General features: G+C 41.2%; 1 protein-coding gene across 2 annotated transcripts in view; it reads right to left on the bottom strand.

The window, feature by feature from the left end:
* INO80 (INO80 complex ATPase subunit) overlaps positions 1-23265 on the bottom strand; it is a 139348-nt gene that overhangs the window by 62389 nt on the left and 53694 nt on the right. For both annotated transcript variants that reach the window (XM_032176234.2, XM_032176235.2), the window contains exons 15-24: positions 20050-20109; positions 18826-18968; positions 16805-16889; positions 15426-15543; positions 14111-14196; positions 10111-10278; positions 9460-9593; positions 8055-8119; positions 7252-7345; positions 4802-4973 (exon numbers count right to left, since the gene is read on the bottom strand). In XM_032176234.2, coding sequence (XP_032032125.1) covers positions 4802-4973; positions 7252-7345; positions 8055-8119; positions 9460-9593; positions 10111-10278; positions 14111-14196; positions 15426-15543; positions 16805-16889; positions 18826-18968; positions 20050-20109 — 1125 coding nt within the window. The remainder of the gene's footprint in view (positions 1-4801; positions 4974-7251; positions 7346-8054; positions 8120-9459; positions 9594-10110; positions 10279-14110; positions 14197-15425; positions 15544-16804; positions 16890-18825; positions 18969-20049; positions 20110-23265) is intronic.

Below are 23265 nucleotides of genomic sequence, written 5' to 3'. Positions count from 1 at the left end.
AGACCAGTGGGAGTACTGCTTAAGCCTAGGAGTTCAAGACCAGCCTGGACACAACATAGTGAGACCCTGCCGCTACCAAAAAAAAGGAAAGAAAATATGATAAAATAAGATTTATATGCCAATTCTAAAATTTACATGAATACACGAAGGGCTAAGAACAGCCAAAACAATACAGAAGAAATGCAAAATCAGAGGATCTGTGCACCAGTTATCAAGACTTACTGTGAAGCTGTACTTATTAAGATAGAGTAGCACTGGTTCAAGGATAGTCAAATGGGTTCATGGAAGAGAATAGAGTTCAGAAACTGTCCAACACATACATAGACACCTGTTTGACAAGTGATGCTACAGTCCAGTAAGAATGGTCTTTTCAATAAATGGGATATGGAGAGAAATAGAATAATCTTCGTGAATTTGTTGGAGGCAAAGAATTCTTCAACAGGATACAAAAATTACTAACTATTCATCAGAAGCCAACACTGAGGCTGGGTGCAGTGGGTCATGCCTAAGTCCCAGCACTTTGGGAGGCTGAGGCCGGAGGATTGTTTGAGGCCAGAGTTCAAGGCCAGCCTGAACAACACAGCAAACCTAACCCTAACCTAATCCTAATTCTGAGCTACGACTGCATCAGTGCATTCCGGCCTGGGCAACAGAACAATCCAGATCCTGTTTCAAAAAAAAGGGTGGGCAGGGGAGGGTACCACTGAAAATGAGAAAGTTATAGAGTAGAAGATATTTGTAATATACAAAGAACCACAAATCATAAGAAAAATACAGTCGGCCCAATAGAAAAATAAACAAGAGTTCTGAACAAACGTTTCATAAAGGCAATTATCCAAATGGCCAATAAACACCAGAAAAGGTATTCGATATCATTTTCACAAGAGAAAATTAACTAAAGACATAATAAGACACCACTACCCAACAAAGTTTAAATGAAGAGACAGACAATGCCACATTCTTGCAAAGACGTAGAGGGTCTCACTCTGTCACTCTCTGAGGCTCAGAGTGCAGTGGTGGGATCACCGTTTATTGTAGCCTCAACCTCCCGGGCTCAGGCGATCCTTCCACCTCAGCCTCCCAATCCTCCCACCTCAGCCTCCCAAGTAGCTGGAACTACAGGTATACGGCATCATGCTTGGCTAATTTTTGTATTTTTTTGGTAGAGACGGGGTTTTGTCATGTTGGCCAGGCTGGTCTCTAACTCCTGGGCTCAAGCGATCATCCCGCCTCAGCCTCCCAAAGTGTTGGAATTATAGGCATGAGCCACCATGCCTAGCCTCTACATTATTGTTAATTGTTACATCTGGAGCTTCTAGTTCTTTTTTTTTTTTTTCCTTTTTTTGAGACGGAGTTTTGCTCCTGTTCCCCAGGCTGGAGTGCAATGGCGCAATCTTGGCTCATTGCAACCTCCACCTCCTGAGTTCAAGCAATTCTCTCCCTCAGCCTCCCTAGTAGCTGGGATTACAGGCATCCACCACCACGCCCAGTTAATTTTTGTATTTTTTTTAGTAGAGACGGGGTTTCACTACGTTGGCCAGGCTGGTCTTGAACTCCTGACCTCAGGTGATCCACCCGCCTCGGCCTCCCAAAATACTGGGAATAACAGGCATGAGCCACTGCACCCAGCCGGCTTCTAGTTCTTTATTCAGAACCTAGGCTAACCTTTAAGAGTGGATAATATCTAAAGATCATTTTGCGTGGCTGAAAGGAAAGACTTCCTTTTTTTTTTTTGAGACAGGGTCTTGCTCTGTCACTGAAGCTGGAGTACAGTGATGCAATTAGGGTTCACTGCAGCCTTGACATCCTGGGTTCAAGGGATTCTCCTGCCTCAGACTACTGAGTAGCTGGGACTACAGGCACCCACCACCATGCTTGGCTAATTTTTAATTTTATTTTTGAGACAGAATCTTGCTCTGTCGCCCAGGCTGGAGTGCAGTTGCATGATCTCGGCTCACTGCAACTTCTGCCTCCAGGTTCAAGAGATTCTCCTGCCTCAGGCTCCTGAGTAGGCTGAGATTACAGGCATGTGCCACCACACCCGGCTAACTGTTTTTGTATTTTTAATAGAGACAGGGTTTCACCATTGGCCAAGGTGGTCTTGAATTCCTGACCTCAAGGGATCCGCCCACCTCGTCCTCCCCAAGTGCTGGGATTACAAGGGTGAGCCACCACGCCCCACCTAATTTTTAAAATTTTTTAGTAGATATGGGGTCTCACTATTTTGCCTAGGCTGGTCTTGAACTCCTGGGCTCAAACGATACTCTCACCTTGGCCTTCCGAAGTGCTAGGATTACAGGCCCAAGCCAACACTCATGGCCCTGAAAGCAGAGATCTTTTAAAACTGACAGTCTTTTTTCTAAGGCGGAGTCTCGCTCTGTCACCCAGGCTGGAGTGCAGTGGTGTAATCTCCACTTACTGTAACCTCAGCCTCCCGGGTTCAAGCGATTCTCACGCCTCAGCCTCCCGAGTAGCTGGGATTACAGGCGTGTGCCACCACACCCAGCTAATTTTTGTATTTTTAGTAGATGCGGGGTTTCACTACGTTGGCTAGGCTGGTCTTGAATTCCTGACCTCAAGGGATCTGCCTGCCTTGGACTCAAAAAGTGCTGGGATTACAGGTGTGAGCCACCACGCCCAGCTGACAGTCTTATCATTAATTATAAGAACAATAAGCTCTAGCAAAATATACTACTTGGTTGGTATTTCAATATACATACATATGTTGGAGATAAGGATGATGAGATTGAAAGCAGAACAGTGTCTCCACACATATATAAGCTTTCAGCTCCCTGTGGCCCAACAGCTCATTAATTCAGTGTATACTCTAAACCACTACAAGAGCAAATGTCTATCCACAACATGGGATAAAATTAAAATGAGTAAATATAGTGAATCTTTCAACTGGGTAAACATATTTTATGACCAGTTTCCCATAAAGCATACTAACCACACCTGCATTTCTCAGGCAATTCTAACTGATATAAGGACCTCACTAAGCAGACACTCTGGAACACACTATAATATTTTCAGAAAACAGAGAAGAATACAAATGAGTGATGCATATCTCTAGCGTTAAGAAAAATGCAGGTGTCCATATAATAGGGAACAACAATCTCTTGGAAGAATGGTGCTTTTTGTATAAAAAGCAGAATTGATAAAAATGTATTACAGTAGTAACATATATTACCAAATTTAGGGGTTGAGAGAAGGAATTAATCTTTTACAGAAGGTTAAGCAACTCTTCAGACATGCCAGTGTTCCCAGTAGACGTACTAGGAATATTTCACCAGCAGGAAATCACCCTGCCACCACTGACAGCATTATTCCAAACAGGCTGGAATCCAATTACATTAATTTGCATTACTGATTCCCTCTCCAAAGTCCAAAAATTACATGGAGCAATGCTTAAGAAACCAACTGGGAAAATAGAAGAGAAGGAAATCATGTGAGCTTTTCGGTGCACAGGGGGCAAATGCAAATGACCTAGCCAAAGAATGTCCTTCATCCTACAACAGTAACTGTCAAACTACCCCATTAACGTTTTCTATAGGATACAAGGAAAATGACCTAGTTTCTAAACTTCAATCTAGCTGAAGGACTATAACAAACGAACTGTCACTCCTCTTCTCAAAACTCTCTAGTATTACTCATTTCACTCAGAATAAATTCCAAACCCTCAGCAATTCTTATGAGGTGCCATATGACCTGGACCTACAGCTATAACTTCAGTTCCTGTCACCTTTTTTCACCTTCTTTGTCACCTACTATTCTGTAAGGGCCAAGAATTGTATGAAACTGTACATAATATCATTACTTTTCATGGAAATACAATTTAAGATCACAATGAGATGCCACTACACATTCATAAAAATAATTACAACTATAAGGAATGATTATTCACAAGGAGTCACACAACACAACAGAACAAAACAGACTGCCATTCCCAGGTGTAGTGGAGGATGCTGAAAAATAGCAAATCTCACATACTGTAGGTGCAAATATAAATTTATAAAACTATTTTGGAAAAACGTTTGGCAAAAGCTACTAAATCTAAACAGGGTTATACTCGACAGTGTAGCAATTCCATTCCTGGACATAAACACCAAAGAAAGGAGTGTTTGCATTCATCAAATAACATGTAGACAAATGTGCATAGGGGTTTTATTCATAATAGCCTAGAACTGGAAACAACCAAAATATCTACCACAGTAGAACAGATTAATAAATTGTGGTCCATTCAGACAATGTAATACTTCATAGCCATAAAAAAAGAATGCTATATACGACATGGACAAATCTCATAAATAATACTGAGTGAAAAATCCCAGTTACAAAAGCGTACGTACAAGATAATTCCATTTATATAAAGTTCACAAACAGGCAAAAATAATCTATGGTGACACAAGTAGAATATGGCAATTACCTTTAATTGCTGGTTTGTCTTTTTCTAAACTAGAGCTACTAAATGGAAAGGAGCATGAGGGAGCTGGAAGTGTTCTACATATTGATCTAGGTGGTTGTTACACAAGTGTATACACATATAAATTCACAGAGCTGTACACTTAAGATCTGTGTACTTCACAGTATTGTAAAAAATAAACATTTTGAAAATATAAATACACTCAAAAATATATATGCAAAGTGTAAATTAAGTTAGAACTCAATACGCTGCACCACCCACTCCTCTGGGAACTTTTTGGTTCTGTCAGGCCTTCATTTACTTTACTAGTATTTTTACTGATTCAAGGAAAAGGAAAGAAGATACTAAGTGGTAATTTATGCTCAAATAATTGCTTACCTTTAACAAAGGGCAGCTGCAAAGGTTTGGAAAGGAGAGTGGAAAATTAACCCCAAGAAGGAAATCCTTGTTTCTCAGATATCTCTGGTGGCTCTCCCCTTCTGGTGCTCCCCAGGAGCGTAGCTGATGGAGCCTGTAGGAGGCTTTCAGAGACAGGAAAAGAGCTAACCATCTGAAACAAACCACAGCAGACATGCTTATTCAGTGCTCCATGGAGGTTTGAGGGTCGTTCATAGCAGCAAGGAATGATCCAAGGATTGTCTCTCATTAACATAACTCTTTTGTAAATCTTTATCATTTTAGAAACAGTTCTTTCCTACTTTCCTACTTTCAGATAAATTATTTCGCATTACATGGTTTGCTACTATGAAAACTAAAATCCTCCGCAAAGCTCCTATCAGTATTTAAAAAAAATTGCCAGGCGCAGTGGCTCACGCCTGTAATTCCAACACTTTGGGAGGCCGAGGCAGGTGGAATATCTGAGGTCAGGAGTTTGAGACCAGGCTGACCAAGATGGCAAAACACAGTCTCTACTAAAACTACAAAAGGGCATGGTAGCGGGCACCTGTAATCCCAGCTACTTGGGAGGCTGAGGCGTGGGAATCGCTTGAACCCAGGAGGTCGAGATTGCAGTGAGCCGAGATTGTGCCATTGTACTCCAGCCTGGGAGAAAGAGCGAGACTCTGTCTCAAAAAAAAAAAAAATTCACCTTGGCTGGGCACGGTGGCTCACACCTTTAATCCCAGCACTTTGGGAGAATGAGACAGGCAGATCAATTGAGGCCAGGAGTTTGGGAACAGCCTGGCCAAAATGGTGAAACCTCACCTCTACAAAAAAAAAAATACAAAAAATTAGCCAGGCGTGGTTCTGCACGCCTGTAATCCCAGCTACTTGGGAGGCTGAGGCAGGAGAATAACTTGAACCCAGGAAGCAGAGGTTGCAGTGAGCCAAAATCAAGCCACTGCACTCCAACCTAGGTGACCGAGTGAGACTTCATCTCGGGGGAAAAAAAAAAATTCCTTCGCATTAAGGAGATAACCACTTCTAATTACATAAATCAAAAGTAATAAAATCAGTGAGAACCATTATACCAAAGAACAAAGAATTAAACTTCCCAGAACACTTGAGGCAGGCTATGCTGCAATCACTAACTAAGCGAATCACCAGCCTCCACTTGCCCTGTAGAAACAAGTAAAACAAGACTTACTAGAAATTATGGGAGAAAAGCCTAAACAGTTTATATTTAAGGTGTGTGTGTGTGTGTGTGTATACATATATATATATATATATATATATATTCTTGTTCTGTTGCCCAGGCTGGGGTACAGTGGCATGATCTAGGCTCACTGCAACCTCTGCCTCCTGGGTTCAAGCAATTCTCCCACCTCAGCCTCCTGAGTAGCTGAAACAGGCGCATGGCACCATGCCCGGCTAATTTTTGTGTTTTTATTACAGACGGGGTTTCACCATGTTGGCCAGGCTGCTCTCAAACTCCTGACCTCAGGTGACCCACCTGCCTTGGCCTCCCAAAGTGCTGGATTACAGGCATTAGCCACCGCGCCTGGCCTATTTAAGATATATTATGAAGCATCATACGATTACTAAATGAGCAAAAGAAAGGTACAATTCACTTATGAATAACAAATTAAAGTCTTTTTGTTTGTTTTGTTCTGTTTTGAGACTGAGTCTTGCTCTGTTGTCCAGGCTGGAGCACAGTGGAGCGATCTTGACTCACTGCAACCTCCGCCTCCTGGGTTAGCAATTCTCCTGCCTTGGCCTCCTGAGTAGCTGGGACTACAGGAGTGTACCACCACACCCAGCTAATTTTTGTATTTTTGGTAGAAATGGGGTTTCACCATGTTACCCAGGCTGGTCTTGAACTCCTGACCTTAAGTGATCCACCCATTGGCCTCCCAAAGTGCTGGGATTACAAGTGTGAGCCACTGTGCCTGGGCCTGGCCAACAAACTTTATTATTATTATTTTTTTTTTTTCTTGAGTCGGAGTTTTGCACTTGTTGCCTCAATTGATCCAGGCTGGCCTCAACTGATCCAGGCGGGAGTGCAATGGCGTGATCTCAGCTCACGGCAACCTCCACTTCCCAGGTTCAAGCAATTCTCCTGCCTCAGCCTCTCGAGTAGCTGGAATTACAGGCATGCACCACCATGTCCAACTAATTTTGTATTTTTTAAGAGATGGGGTTTCTCCGTGTTGGTCACGCTGGTCTTGAACTGCCGACCTCAGGTGATCCACCTGCTTCGGCCTCCCAAAGTGCTGGGATTACAGGCATGAGCCACCGTGCCCGGCCTACAAACTTTATTCTTAATGAAAGAAAATTAACGACAAGTTCTCTAAGATGATATAATATTAAATATTTAATTCCACAGTATTCAATATCTATCCTATTTATTCCTAATTGGCCTCTTATCAAACAATAAGCAAACCTCTCACCTGGCCAAAAGTCCCTGAAGCATAAGGTTTGCCATTTCTGCTGGAGATATATCAATAAAGCGAAGGAAAGAGAAACAGCTTTCTTCATTAATACCTGAAATATAAAAGACAATTTGAAACCCAACAGCAAACCAAGAGACGATGCTCAGTTAAAGCCTGCTCAACTGCTGAGTTTTGACTTAAGAACAAAACGCTATTCTAAAGGTTCTGATCTAGCCACTTTGGTGCAAGTTAGGGTGCCACACCTTTATACTACAAATACACATAAGAGAGGCAGGTCTATGAGATATGGCATATATATATGGACTAGACTAGAGATGGCTCCTACATTACCTTTGGGATTTTTGGATGCTTGCCTAAATGCCTTCTCTTTGTCCAATGCTAGGAAAAAGAAAAGGACAGGATAGAAGTGAAAGGTTCTGAACCTTGGCCTTAATATTTTGGACAATGAGCAAAGTTGAGTAGCTTCTTTTCCTTAGGCTAAGACGGAAGGAAGTCTCATTAATGAGAGAGTCCAGCACCAACTTTGTCAAGTTTCAAGGGCAAGAAATTCTTGAAAGGCAGGTATAAAATAAAGATGGAAAGTCAATAATACTATTTTCTACTTTTTCCTCTCATAACTACAACTCACAGAGCCTATAAAGACAACTAATTTCCTTAATTAAATCTTATCAAGATTTTATAAATAAAGGCCTACCATATAGGCAAAACTAATACTTGTTCTAAATCAGTCTCTCAGCAAAACAAAGAGCATCCTGGTAAAACCCTGACAAATCTCCTTTCCCAAAGATCAAAACACCTACCTTTTCTGTGAAAGAGAGACTGTTGGATATAGTCTGGTGCAAATGGAGAAAGAACCCTTAACCACCTGCAAAGTAAGTAAATAAAATAAGGCCAAACCCAAACATAAATAATGGAAAGTTAACTAGACTAGAGGTTCCATACCAAGTAAAACCTTTTAGTTTTGAAATTGTTTCACTTTTAAGAAGTTTCTTGCCATATTACCAGGCAAAAATCATAGCATACATTTAAAAAAATACAAAGTATTTAGTGAAAGTGTAAGAAGATAATACAAATTAAAAGTAGTCTCATTTTATTTCAGAGAATCACAATTCTAGTGCCCTAAGGTATCGTATACTATATAAAACAAAAAGCAGTACAGCTCTGGCCTGCTCCCCCCAGCTCAAGTTAAATATTAACCTGGAGCTACAAATAACTCATGAAGTAAAATCTAAGAAATGTGTTTCAATTTCAGTTTCATTAAACTAAATATTGGTGATGAGTTTCTCTACAAAAGAGCTTTCTAAATCCATGGTTCTCAAATGTTGATATGCAGAAAAAACCTCTGGGAACTTGTTTAAAAATTCAGAAGCCACAGCCATACTAACTCACAGGTGTGGAATGGACCACACATCTATTTTCTGAATGGAGGTCGTCTCTAGTGTATTACCTTAACAACCACTTCAAACTTTACTAAATTTATCATTGCTGACTCTGAGAAAAAGGTAAATTTGATTAACTTACAATACAATCAGTTCACCCATAAGTGCAATTCCAAATGTAAAGTAAGCCACCACAAACCAATTTCAGCAATGGGGCATAGATATGCATACTTGCTGCCAAGTACATATTTATAAATCGGTGCACATTCCTGATTCAAAGAAGAACCAGAAGTGACTAGGGCCTTTAAGGCCACCTAGCTGAAGTTTTAACAGTGCTCAAATTCCGGCCAGGCACGGTGGCTCATGCCTGTAATCCCAGCACTTTGGGAGGCCGAGACGGGCGGATCACGAGGTCAGGAGATCGAGACCATCCTGGCTAACACGGTGAAACCCCGTCTCTACTAAAAATACAAAAAATTGGCCGGGCGCGGTGGCAGGCGCCTGTAGTCCCAGCTACTCGGGAGACTGAGGCAGGAGAATGGCGTGAACCCGGGAGGCGGAGCTTGCAGTGAGCCGAGGTCGCGCCACTGCACTCCAGCCTGGGCGACAGAGTGAGACTCCGTCTTAAAAAAAAACAAAACAAAAAAAAACCAAAACACAGTGCTCAAATTCCTTCCATAAGATCCCTCAACAAATAGTTGTCCACCCTTTGCTTAAATGCCTCATTGCTGGGGAACTCATATTCTCTCCACTAAATTTATCTACTAAGCTGTAAAATTGTAAATTATAAAACACTAATAGTGAATAGATAGTAACACTTCCCTACCTGTCTCGTGAATGATTGAAGACCCTGATCTGTCCATGACGGTAGATAAACTTTGAAATGTGGTATGGCTTTAGGGAAATATGAAATGGAGACCAAGTTTCTTGTCGTTCAAATAACTCTGGGTGATTACACACCTAAAAGGAAGGGAAATGGTAAGACAATATTACCACATGCAGACATCATTATACGTAATGACAGGGGATCCCAAATCCCAAATGTTTACCTTTGGGAATGGATACTTTCCCATTTTCATCTCATTAACAGCCTTTGTTTATCTGGCATCAAGGATAGACTGTTTTTCTTGAAATAGGTTAATAAAGACAATCTCAAGGCCAGGCACAGTGGCTCACCCAGCACTTTGGGAGGCCGAGGCGGGTGGATCACTTGAGGCCAAGAGTTTGAGACCAGCCTGACCAACATGGGGAAGCCTCATCTCTACTAAAAATACAAAAATTAGCCAGGTGTGGTGGTAGGCTCCTGTAGTCTCAGCTCCTTGGGAGGTTGAAGCAGGAGAATTGCCTGAACCTGGGAACCAGAGGTTGCAGTGAGCCGAGATTGTGCCATTGCACTCCAGCCTGGGCGATAGAACAAGACAATTCTATCTCAAAAAACAAAAACCAAAACTTCAAGGCAACTGACCTAAGCTCTTACCTTCCTAAACTGCATAACCAGATTCATGAGGCTGCTGGTGGTGTTCTGTGCTTGTTGGGTAGAGCCCATAGAAGACTGCAATAAATCCTCAATGGAAATTTTGTTCTTTAGTGCCTGATATAACAGCTTCTGTCGGCTGGTCAGTTGGCAATACATTAGAATCTCAATCTAAAAATCAGTAAGAACATTTATATTTGGAAAAGTAGTTTTTAAGAAAATTCAGCATCAGCTTAAAGTTGAAAACACACACAAACCATATTATGATTGAGAATAAACATATGTGAACTCAGTATCTCTATAAACCTGTGAATGTGGACAATCATTCAGAAAAAAATTTATATTCCTTGGCCCTCTTCTCTTCATCACTCATTCCATTTGCTTTCCCTGGGCAATTTCTTCCATTTCTAACTGTGCCAACTAACAGTCATCACAGTAACATACAAAAATATATTCCCAAACATAATTCAGGCCAGTACCTGCAACTACTAACTCTAAGAGTATCACTCAGTCTGCAGCAATTGCATATGTGATGTGTCAGAAAAACAGTTCTCTTTTCCACAATTTACTAAATTGCTTAATAGCATTACCATTCCTTCAGTTGGGAAAGACAAACTTAACTTACCTCTGAATGCTCTCTGACACCTCATGTTCTAGTATTTCCTAAAACCTTCAATTCAGCTTGGAATCTACCACCCTTTCTAACCATACCCATTGCCCTACTGCTGGCCCTCATCTGATCTAGCATAGACTGATAATATTTTGTGGTCTTCCTGCCTCCAGTTTCTTCTGGTTGTGATATACTTTCCACATATAGCTTATAAAGGAATTCAACTGCTGAAAAATCTTCAATGTGCATTTTTGCCTATAGTAAAATGTTGAAACTTCTCATCTCGGCAAAGAAAGCCTCCAATAATCAGGCCGGACGCAATGGCTCACGCCTGTAATCCCAACACTTTGGGAGGCCGAGGCAGGCAGATCACAGGTCAGGAGTTCAAGACCAGCCTGGCCAACAGAGTGAAACCCCGTCTCTACTAAATACAAAACTTAGCAGGGTGTGGTAGCGCGTGCCTGTAATCCCAGCTACTCAGGAGGCTGAGGCAGGAGAATCACTTGAATCCGGGAGGCAGAGGTTGCAGTGAGCCGAGATTGCACCATTGCACTCCAGCCTGGGTGACAAAATGAGACTCCATCTCAAAGAAAAAAAAAAAAGAAAAAGAAAGTTCTCCCATAATCAAACCTACCTTACTGAGTTTCTCACCATCATAACCTCCTCACATACCACTTAGCCACAATGATCTGAAAGTTAGCCAAAACAGGCTGCATATTTCAATGTTACTCTATCTTTGCTCATGCTGCCCTTGTTGCCCAGCCCCCCATTCCCACTGTATTTTCCTAGTAAATGCCAACTCATCATTTGAAACCTAGCTCACATGTCATCTTTGCTTTAATGCCTTCTCTAACTTTCCCTAGCAAAACTATAGTAAGATAGGAAACACTAAATGATGTTTAAGAAACACACACTATACAGTGGTTAGGAACCATACTAGATCTTCAGATCACCTCCCTATGTAGCACTAAACAACAATTATGAACTAGCTGGGTGCAGTGACTCACACCTGAAATCCCAGCACTTTGGGAGGCCAAGGCAGGAGAATTGCTTGAGCCCAGGAGTTCTGAGACCAGCCTGGGCAACGTAGTGAGACCCTGACTCTATAGAAATTAAAAAATAAAAAATTAGGGCTGGGTGTGGTGGCTCACGCCTATAATCCCAGCACTTTGAGAGGCCAAGGTGGGTGGATCACGAGGTCAAGAGATCAAGACAATCCTGGCCAACCAACATGTTGAAACCTCATCTCTACTAAAAATACAAAAATTAGCTGGGTATAGTGGCACACACCTGTAGTCCCAGCTACTCGGGAGGCTGAGGCAGGAGAGTCGCTTGAACCCGGCAGGCGGAGGTAGCAGTGAGCTGAGATGACGCCACTGCACTCCAGCCCGGTCGACAGAGCAAGACTCAGTCTCAAAAAAAAATAAATAAATAAGTAAAAAATGAAAAATTAGCCAGGCATGGTGGTGTGCACCTATAGTACCATCTACTAGGGAGGCTGAAGTGGGGGGATCCCATGAACCCTAGAGTTTGAGGCTGCAGTGAGTCATGACCGTGCTACTGCATTCCAGCCTGGGTGACAGAGTAAAAAATCCAGTCTCAGAAAAAAAAAAAATTTTTTAAACAATGAACTGCTATTGTTTACATGACCCTTTAAATATAAATGCATTAGGGATTCATTTTTTAAATAAAATGTCTTCCTTCTCTCAGTTGTATCTATGTGACATTGCTATTTATTAGCTAAAATCAGCCAATTTCAAAAAACTGCCCATCAAGATTTTGAGAAAAAAGATTAAATAAAGGTACAGTTCTACTCCTCTCTTTGAAGAGGATATACATACAATCCCTGATTTTTTAAGTCCAGCACGGTGGCTCATGCTTATAGTCCTAGCACTCTGGGAGGTTGAGGTGGGAGGACTGCTGGAGTTCAAGATTAGTCTGGGCAACATAGCAAGATCTTGTCTCTAGAAAAAAAAGAAAAATTAGCCAGGTGTGGTGGTGTACACCTGTAGACCCAGCTACTAGGGAGGCTGAGGTGGGAGGACTGCTTGAGCCAAGGAGGTCAAAGCTGAAGTGAGCCATGATTGCAGCACTGCACTCCACCATGGGTGATAGAGCGAGCCCTTCTCTTACCAAAAAAAAAAAAAAATTACAAGGGGAAAAAAAGGAGGGAGGGATTAAAAGATACTAAGAGGTTGGGCACAGTGGCTCACACCTGTAATCCCAGCACTTTGAGGCCCAGGCGGGTAAATCCCTTGAACTCAGGAGTTTGAGACCAGCATGGGCAACATGGCAAAACTGGTCGCTACAAAAAATAATAATAATAATACAAAAATTAGCCAGGTATTGTGGCACACACCTGTAGTCCCAGCTACTTGGGAGGCTGACGGGGGAGGATCACTGGAGCCCAGGTGGTCAAGGCAACAGTAAGCCAAGATCGTGCCACTGCACTCCAGTGTGGGTGAAGGAGTAAGAACCTGCCTCAAAAGAAACAACAAACCAGATACTGAGAGACAGACCATCCAAATGCTATGTGTGGACCTTGCTTGTATCCTTATTCTGACAAATTCTGTTTTTTTTTTTTTTTTGAGACAGACACTTGCTTTGTCGCCCAGGCTGGAGTGCAGTGGCACAATTTTGGCTCACTGCAAGCTCCGCCTCCCGGATTCATGCCATTCTCCTGCCTCAGACTCCCGAGTAGATGGGACTACAGGCGCCTGCTGCCATGCCTGGCTAATTTTTTGTATTTTTAGTAGAGACGGGGTTTCACTGTGTTAGCCAGGATGGTCTCAATTTCCTGACCTCGTGATCCGCCTGCCTCAGCCTCCCAAAGTGCTGGGATTATAGGCATGAGCCACCGCACCCGGCTACAAATTAATTCTTTGAAGAAGAGAGACACACACACAAAGACAACTGGAGATATCTGAACACTGACTAGATACGTGATGCTATCATGGAACTGGTCTTTTTAAATAGGTGTGATAATGGCATGCGGTTAGGCAGTGTTTCAAAAAACCAAATCTTTTAGAAATACACATGAAAATACTTTATAAACAAATATTCATTTATAAAACATCCGGCATTTGCTTTTGAATAAGAGAGAGATAGAGTTAATGATTATTGTCACGGAACAATGGATCAAGGGGATTCATTATACTATCTTTCTACTTTTGTAATGTTTCAAATTCTCCAGTAAAAAGTATTTCAAAAGAAGAAAAAAAGATGTTATTTTCTTCAATTATTTGCCTCATTTTAAGTCCTCTTTGATCCATGCAAGTTTAAACATCTTCCTTCAAGCAAACTTCAACTAAACATATATCAATAAATTTCTCCCCCTGGAATCTTAAGTTGGTGCCTATTGAGGCTTAAACCCATGAGGTCTTCTTTACTTACCTTGTCAGATAGTTCATTTTCCACATCTTTCTTGATTCTCCTCAGCATAAATGGCTTCAAAATCATGTGTAAGCGAGAAAGTTGATCTGAAATGCCGGGAGGCCCCCAAATAATACATTATACTGATTTCACAAAAACAACAGAAACAAATACCACATTTACCTCTCACCAAACTCTTCAAAAATCCTTTGGCTCAATGATTCTCTAAAAGTAGACTGAAACTTTTTCCCAAGTAGGAAAGCAAGGAATTTTAATTTTTTTATACCATCTTGCTATAGTCAATAGGATAAATGTACTAGGCTCTATTTTCATTAGAATTCATTTTTAGCTTTTAGGGACATTTTATCACTAATAGGGTTGTATATAATAAAAATTATCTGGGACTCTCAGTGTTGCCCAAAAATTACCTTCCAAAGGATGTCAGCAAATTAACAACTCATAGTGTAAAATCACATAAGGACTTTTCTAATAGTGAGCAAGCTCATGTCTGTGTAATAAACACTTCAGAATGCTCTTAAAATCAGAGCGATATTATTCAACAAGATCAAAAGTATTGATCAGGTTAAAAATGCTCACAATGGACACAAATTCTAATACATAGAGAAAAATAACAAAAATGGCCCTCTAATATTTGCTATTTTTTTCACAGGAAAAAAGCTTTGACCCATTAGACCCACAGCATTTGACCCATTTGACCCACAAAGAATTAAATATGAATTTTCTTTTGAGATAGAGTCTCGCTCTATCACCCAAGCTGGAGTGCAATGATGCAATCTCAGCTCACTGCAACCTCCACCTCCTGGGTTCAAGCGATTCACCCGCCTCAGCCTCCCGTGTAGCTGGGATTACAGGTACCCACCATCATGCCCGGCTAATTTTTGTATTTTCATAAAGGCAGGGTTTCACCACGTTGGCCAGACTGGTCTTGAACTCCTGACCTAACGTGATCCGCCCACCTTAGCCTCCCAAAGTGCTGGGATTACAGATGTGAGCCACTATGCCTGGCCAATATGAATTTTTCAAGATCTAAATGGGAAATGTGAATTCTGCAAGCTAAAATATAATACTTTATGAATCAAGCCTGATCTGCCTTTATTAGACAAGACTATAGTAGTAATCATCTAAATTAGTTCTTTTTGACTGTTAAATATGTACAAAAAACACAATTATTTTATAAGCAAAAAAATGTGGGTTTTTCCCCCCTGATTTTTCTATGTATACTGGAAGAAAAATTCTTCAAATAAAAGAAAATATGCAATTATGTGGTTGCCTACACTGATAGGTAGATAGAAAGCCAGCTCATAATAGTACTCACTCTCATCAATAGCGGATTTGTTTTCGGCATGGCTCTCAATGTCCTTGGAAAACCATTCATTAAATTCCTCATGTGAATCAAATAATGTTGGCATAATGAAATGCAGTAGAGCCCAAAGCTGTAAACAAAGACAAAAATGAAATAGCTATAGAGCAACAAAATGACAGCATGTAAGGATGTATTAAGAGTAGAGAGAGAAAATTGCAGGTGTATTAGTGTGTAAGTGCCTAGATGCATGTGTATGTGTGAGTGAAAGACAGAAAATGAATGAATTCAACTATATGCTTGCCTCATCAACCAACCCTAATTTTATTAGGTGCTGTAGCAAAATGTGATTATTTTTCAACTAATTTCAAACTAAAAGTTTCAAAGCGCAAGTCATGCTCAGATTTTGCAATGGGATAGTTTTAACGATCTTCTTATAAAAATCTATTCCATAATTAAACACAACCTAAGGTATGATAACTTGCTACTAATAATCCTAGATTAGGGGTTAGAAAAATATAGCCTATTGGGCCAAGTCTGGTCTACCACTATTTTAAATCAAGTTTTATTGAAACATAGCCATGGCCATTCACTTATGTATTGTCTACGGCTACTTTATTAGACAAGCAAAGTTGAATAGCTGCAACCATGATAGTATGGCCTCCAAACTCTACAAAATATATACTATCTGTCAGTTTCTATAAAGTTTTCTTCTTTTGGTTTTTTTTTTTGAGATGGAGTCTTACTCTGTTGCCCAGGCTGGAGTACGGTGGCACGATCTCGGCTCATTGGAACTTCGACCTCAGGATTCAAGCAATCATCCCAACTCAGCCTCCTAAGTAGCTGAGACTACAGGCATGCACCACTATGCCTGGCTAATTTTTTGATTTTTTTTGTAGCGTCTGGGTTTCGCCATGTTGCCCAGGCTGGTCTTGAACTGCTGGGTTCAAGGCATCCTCCCACTTCGACCTCCCAAGTTGTTGGGACTACAGGCATGAGCAGCTGCACTCAGCCTCTATACGGATTTCTGACCCTTATTCTAGATGATCAATTAACTCTCCCCAAACATTTTAGCTCCCCTCTGTGTTAACAAATATTACATTTCAACTCTAGCAAAAACACGTCTCTGCATTAAATGTTTACATTTTCTAATGTGGTCAGTATTCCTTACATAAATACAAAAGAATACAGTAATTCATTGGCCTTATGCCAGAGAATAAGAAAACAGGAATGATGCCTATGCCTAAAAGACGACTTGGGGCAAGTCTTTTATGTGGGGACTATAATTTATACAAAGCAGTAGCACTGCAGGGGAATGGGTAAAGAATTCTATGCTCTGCTGGAATCCTTCTGTTTTATGAAGATATAAACCTGGGACCTGGACTAGTGCCTACCTCTGCCATGGTGTTCTGAATTGGGGTCCCGGTTAGCAAAAGACGATTCCGACACTGGAACTGTAAGAGGATCTTCCAACGAACACTGTTTGATAAAATGAGTTACAAATTCATGTTAGCAACAAATCGTTCTTTAATTATCCTACTGAGACCCCATATTGACAAAACTGCCTTCCAAAAAACTAACATTCAGAATCAAGTACTCCATTATGTATTCAACTGAAAAACATTATTCAACAAAGCTGAAAACAGGACACTTCCAAGGGAAATGACTCCTCTCTACTGAAAACATGGTATCTGGATTTAGAAAAAATAGCCTCAAATAGGCAGAGCTGTATCATTTCTGGCTTTATAAACTCTTCTATTATCTTTAGCCAGTTTTGCTGACATAAGTCATTTAATTAGAAAGTACATATCTGTAGTACAAAGTGTTAAAATTATTAATCTGTGCACTTCCAGTATGAGTTTGGAGGGAGCAGTTATGAGGGGTGTTGTGTGAGAAGAAAATGTAAAATGAGTCTTCGTTGCTCCTGGCCAAAGGCATATTCTCCTTCGAACAACTGCAGTATGCCAAGCGTGGTGGCTCATGTCTTACTCCCAGCACTTTGGGAGGCTTCAGTCCAGGAGTTCAAGACCAACCTGTGCAGCATGGAGAAACCTCGTCTCTACTATAAATACAAAAAATTAACCCAGCATAGTGGCACACGCCTATAGTCCCAGCTCTGAGACTGAGATGGGAGGATCGTTTGAGACAGGGAGGTCGAGGCTGCAGTGAGCCCCAACTGCGCCACTGCAACACTCCATCCTGGGCAACAGGGCAAGACCCTGTCTCAAAAAAAAAAAAAAAAAAAAAAAAAGATTGCTGTAGGAAGTTATACCTTTCTGAGGATAGAAACTTCCAGAGAAGGGCTCACGCCTGTAATCCCAGCACTCTGGGAGGCAGAGGCAGGTGGATAACCTGAGGTCAGGAGTTCAAGACAAGCCTGGCCAACATGGCAAAACCCCATCTCTACTAAAAATACAAAAATTAGCCGGGCATGGTGGCGAGCACTTGTAATCCCAGCTACTCGGGGAGGCTGAGGCAGGAGAATTGCTTGAATCTGGGAGGTGGAGGCTGCAGCGAGCTGAGACTGCGCTACTGCACTCCAGCCTGGGAAACAAGAGTGAAACTACGTCTCAAAAAAAAAAAAAAAGAAAGAAAGAAAGAAAGAAAAGAATAGAAGAAAGAAAGTTCTGCAGAAAATATCATCTAGCCAGTTAACATGGACCTCTAATAAAGTTCTAAGGACTCACCATGAGTTAATAAAAAATATATCAAACCTGAGGTTTAATATCACTAAATAACACTTTTTATTTACTTCGGGACCTCAAAGGTACTGGAATATTTTAAACACATAACTTGGAATAAAAGGATTCTTGGAGATCTGAAAACCATCCAGGGACTCAGATAATCAACATAAAACAAACAGAGCATCCAATCCACATAACCTAACATTCTACTTCCTACTTAGAATTCCTGTCTAAAATAATACCTTAAAGCAAGGGCAGAGACTCCTTCCTCTATAGAAATTTTCCCTGAAGAGATGACCTGTAAAAATGTCACCTTCTGGAATAGGGAGATGAAAGTTGAGAAAAGTCTTGGTATTCTTGGCATTAACATTTGTGTTCCATGAAAAAATAAAAAAAGGGAATTTTTGCCTTCTGATCAGGTACATGACTGATGCAGAGATCATGTCACGTCATATTTAAAACCTCTCATATATTGGACGGGTGGCTCATCCCTGTAATCCCAACACTTGGGGAGGCCGATGCAAGAGGATCGCTTGAAGCCAGGAGTTCGAGACTAGCCTGGGCAGCAAAGCGAGACCTTGTCTCTATTAAAAAAATAAAATAAAACTTCTCATATCTTCATTTCATTCATATATACAAGTCTGTGTGTGTGTGTGTGCGTGTGTGTGTGCGCGTGTACGTGCGTGTACTTAACCCAATGCATTGAGTTTGGTTTCTACTACTCATGTTACCTGGAACTACTCTTGAGCGCCTGAGCCTCATCCAGTACCATGTATTGCCACTTGACCCGCTGGAAATACTTTACATCCTGCACCACCAGCTGATAGCTGGTAATAACCACATGGAAGGGGGCATCCTGAGTGTAGAGGGTCTTCTGTAAATATAAAAGGGGAAGGGTGAAAAGAGAAACCTAATAATTCATAATAAGGAACTGATGTATGGACTGTTTTTCTAGGGCCAAAATGTTTAAGATAGCCCTGAAGATGTGCTTCTCCCATATGGTAGGGAGATGTGCAGTGAAGTGAACCATACTGTGGGGTTTTGTTTGTTGTTTTGCTGTTGTTGAGAGGGTCTCACTCCGTTACCCAGACTAGAGTCCAGCAGTGTGAACATGGCTCACTGCAAACACAACCTCCTGGGCTTAAGTGATCCTCCTGCCTTAGTCTCCCAAACAGCTGGGACTACAGGCATATAACACTATGCCCTGCTAATTTTTTTTATTTTATTTTATGTAGAGATGGGGTCTCACTATGTTACTCAGGCTGGTCTCAAACTCCTGGACTCAAGTGATCCTCCTGCCTCGGCCTCCCAAAATGCTGGGATTATAGGCATGAGCCACCAGGCCCGGCCACTATAACTGTTTTTAAAGCAGTCACATTTACCACAAACTAGGCTGAAAACTAGTCTTCAGCTTATTAAAGAAAAAAATTCTGGCCAGGTGTGGTGGCTCACACCTGTAATCCCAGTACTTTGGGAGGCCGAGGCAGGAGGATCGCTTAAGCCCAGGAGTTTGAGACCACCCTGGGCAACAGGCTGAAACCACATCTCTACAAAAAATACAAAAATTAGCCGGGCATGGGGTAGTGAGCCTATAGTCCCAAAAATTAGCTGGGTGTGCTGTCTCCTGCTTGTAGTTCGGGTGGCTGAGGTGGGAGGATTGCTTGAGCCAGGAGGTCAAGGCTACAGTGAACTGTGATCATGCCACTGAACTCCAGCCTAGGCAACAGAGCAAGACCTTGTCTCAAAAAAAAGATTCTTAATTAATCCTGGAAATCAAGTCCAGCTGATTGCCTACAACAGGAAAAGTACTGTATCAGAAAAATGGAAACTTGATCAGTATCCAGAAATATATAATAGATAAGAAGATTTTTGTCTAAAAGAAATTATCCACATCAATTAGAGAAATAATGACTGCATGTACGGTATGTATGTATGCAGTTTAAGTAGAATGTTACCTGACTCCAGAACCTTCTGATGACTTTTCTATCATGAGGATTTCCCCAATATGGTAGCACCTAGAAAAAGGGCCAATATATATATTACTTTCTATTGATGATCTTAAAACTATTATAACAAATATATAATTCGGAACAATTTAAAAAGAAACTAATAAAATGAGCATAGGAATTCCTCTCCTGCCAAAGGTGGAATAAGTGGTTTAACCAACCCTGTTGTCCAAATAGAAACACACACACACAGTTCATTTGTCTGAAGGCATGAAACAGCTACTGAGACAGTGGGCAATTACAGAGGCTCAAATCAGAAAAGAACGGAAGCCCAGAGAGGTTAGCCTAGTAATGTGGTATACTTTATCACTGATGGTACCATGGCATTACAAAAGTTCTAGTTGAGAGGGTAAGAAACTGAGGACACTTTTTCTTAAGAGATGTAAAATAGGCTAGGTGTGGTGGCTCACGCCTGTAATCCCAGCACTTTGGGAGGTCGAGGCAGGCAGAACACCTGAGGTCAGGAGTTGGAGACCAGCCTGGCCAACACGGTGAAAGGTCTCTACTAAAAATACAAAAATTACCCGCGTGTGGTGGCACGCGCCTGTAATCCCAGCTACCAGGGAGGCAGAGGTTGCAGTGAGCAGAGAAGGCGCCACTGCACTCCAGCCTGGGGGACAAGAGCAAGACTTTGTCTCAGAAAAAAAAAAAAAAAAAGATGTAAGACATACAGAACAAAAATTGTAGTTCAAGGAAAAAGACTTGTAACTAGCCACATCCCTGGCTTTAAGTTGGAACTCAAAGGCTACAAGGTAGTAGTAACAGTAAATCATACATAGACTTGCCTGAATAGGTACCGACTCCCCGCCTCAAAACATCTGAATTCCAGAATAAAAAGGCTTTGAATAATTTGCATCCCTGCCAACCCCCAAATAGTTACTAGTGGCAAAAAAACACATAAATCCTCTCTAGGAAAAAAACAGTAGTGAGAGCCCACACTTCTCTCTATAGTTTTTCCTATACAATGTCTGGCATAGCATTAAAAAATAACCAGACATATAGAAAGACCATATCACATGACTGAAAGCCTACATGAAAGAAAGACAACATACACAGAGGAGATTAAAATAATAAAAATATTAAAAACAGACTTTTGGCCGGGTGTAGTGGCTCATGCCTGTAATCTCAGCATTTTGGGAGACTGAGGCTGGCAGATCACCTGAGTGTGGGAGTTTCAGACCAGCCTGGGCAACATGGTGAAATCCTGTCTCTACAAAAAATACAAAAGTTAGCTAGGTGTGGTGACACGTGCCTGCAGTCCCAGGAACTCATGAGTCTAAGGCAGAATTGCTTGAGCCTGGGAGAGGTTGCAGTGAGCCAAGATTGTGCCACTGCAGTCCAGCCTGGGCAACAGAGCAAGACTTTGTCTCAAAAAAATAAATAAATAAAAGTTTAGGCTGGGCGCAGTGGCTCACACCTGTAATCCTAGCACTTTGGAAGGCCGAAGCAGGTGGATCACAAGCTCAGGAGATAGACACCATCCTGGCCAACATGGTGAAACACTGTCTCTACCAAAAATACAAAAAAAAAAAAAAAATTAGCCAGGAGTGGTGGCACAAACCTGCAGTCCCAACTACTCAGGAGGCTGAGGCAGGAAAATCGCTTGAACCTGGGAAGCGGAAGTTGCAGTGAGCCGAGATCGTGCCACTGCACTCCAGCCTGGGCGACAGAGTGAGACTGTGTCTCAAAAAAATAAATAAAATAATTTAAAAATAAAAATAAAAAATACTTTAAAAATGCTAATTTGTTAATGAAAAACAAGATAGAGAATTTCAGTGGTATGCTATAAATTATAAAAGAATCAAAGGGAATTTTTAGAACTGAAAAATATAGTAACTAAAATCAAGAAATTAATGGATGGATCTAATGACAGATTAGATGCAGCTAAAGAGAAAATTAGTGAACTAGATGGCAAGTCAGAAGAAAATATCCAGATTAAAGCACAAAGAAACAAAAGAATGCAAGATTCAGCACTTTTTCTGTGATGTTTCTAGATGTGGTTTTCTTTCTCCTTATCCCTGCACCTCACAGGGCTTCTTGAATCTGCAGACTGCTATCTTTTGTTGTTTTGAAAAATTTCAGCCAAATGGAAGCAGAAATATGCAGGAAGAAATGAAGATTAATAAAAATTGAATATATAATATTAAAAAAATCTAAACATAATATATATAAGCAATAATAAAATGGGGTTTAAAATATAAAAAGTATACAACATCTACAGCATAAGTCTAGACAAAAGGGATGTAGTTCAAGTACACTGAAGTCTTTAAATTATCCAGAAAGTAGTAACTCTTAATTTATATTGTTTTTTTTTTAAGTCAAGAAGGCAAGTTTTTCCCCCAGATTATCTACTAGAGAATAAAATAGGCCAAGTATGGTGGCTTATGCCTGTAATCTCAGCATTTTGGGAGGCTGAGGCGGATGGGTCACCCGAGGCCAGGAGTTCAAGACCAGCCTGGCCAACATGGCAAAACCCTATCTCTACTAAAAATACAAAAATTAGCTGGGCGCAGAGGTTGCAGTGAGTGGAGATCACACCACTGCACTGAAGCGTGGGTGACAGAGCGGGACTCTGTCTCAAAAAAAAAAAAACAAAAAAGAATAAAATAAATACATGACTAGTGCTATGGTTTGAACATCTCTCTGAAGGTTTATGTGTTGGAAACTTAATTTCCAATGCAACAGTACTGAGAGGTGGGACCTTTCAGGGGTGGGAAGGTCATGGGGGCTTTGCCCTCATGAATGAATTAATGCCATTATCACAGGAGTCCCCCTCACCCTGGGCTCTTCTGCCCCTCTGCCTTCCAATCTGGGGTGATGCAACAAGAAGGCCCTTGTGAGATGAGGATCCCTCACTTTTTGACTTCTCAGGCCCTCTGAAACTATAACAAATCTCTTTTCTTTATAAATTACTCAGTTTTCTGTGTTTTGTTATAGCAGCGCAAAACAATTAAGATAAATAATAAGCTAAGAGAGGGAGGGAGAGCAATAACATTTAATCAGTCCAAAAGGACATAAGAAAGGAGAGAACCGAAAAACTGGGACACATTTCTCAGGATCTCCTGAGCGCTGTGTCATGGGCCAAAAAATGTTTTTAAAATAGGGTGGGCACAGTGGCTCACACCTGTAATCCCAGCACTTTGGGAAGCTAAGGTGGGCAGATCA

This window comes from Hylobates moloch, unplaced genomic scaffold (genome assembly GCF_009828535.3).
Source record: "Hylobates moloch isolate HMO894 unplaced genomic scaffold, HMol_V3 SCAFFOLD_14, whole genome shotgun sequence".
NCBI lineage: Eukaryota > Metazoa > Chordata > Mammalia > Primates > Hylobatidae > Hylobates > Hylobates moloch.
Note: the sequence above shows the minus strand (reverse complement) of the source record. Positions and strands in the feature narration are given on the sequence as shown.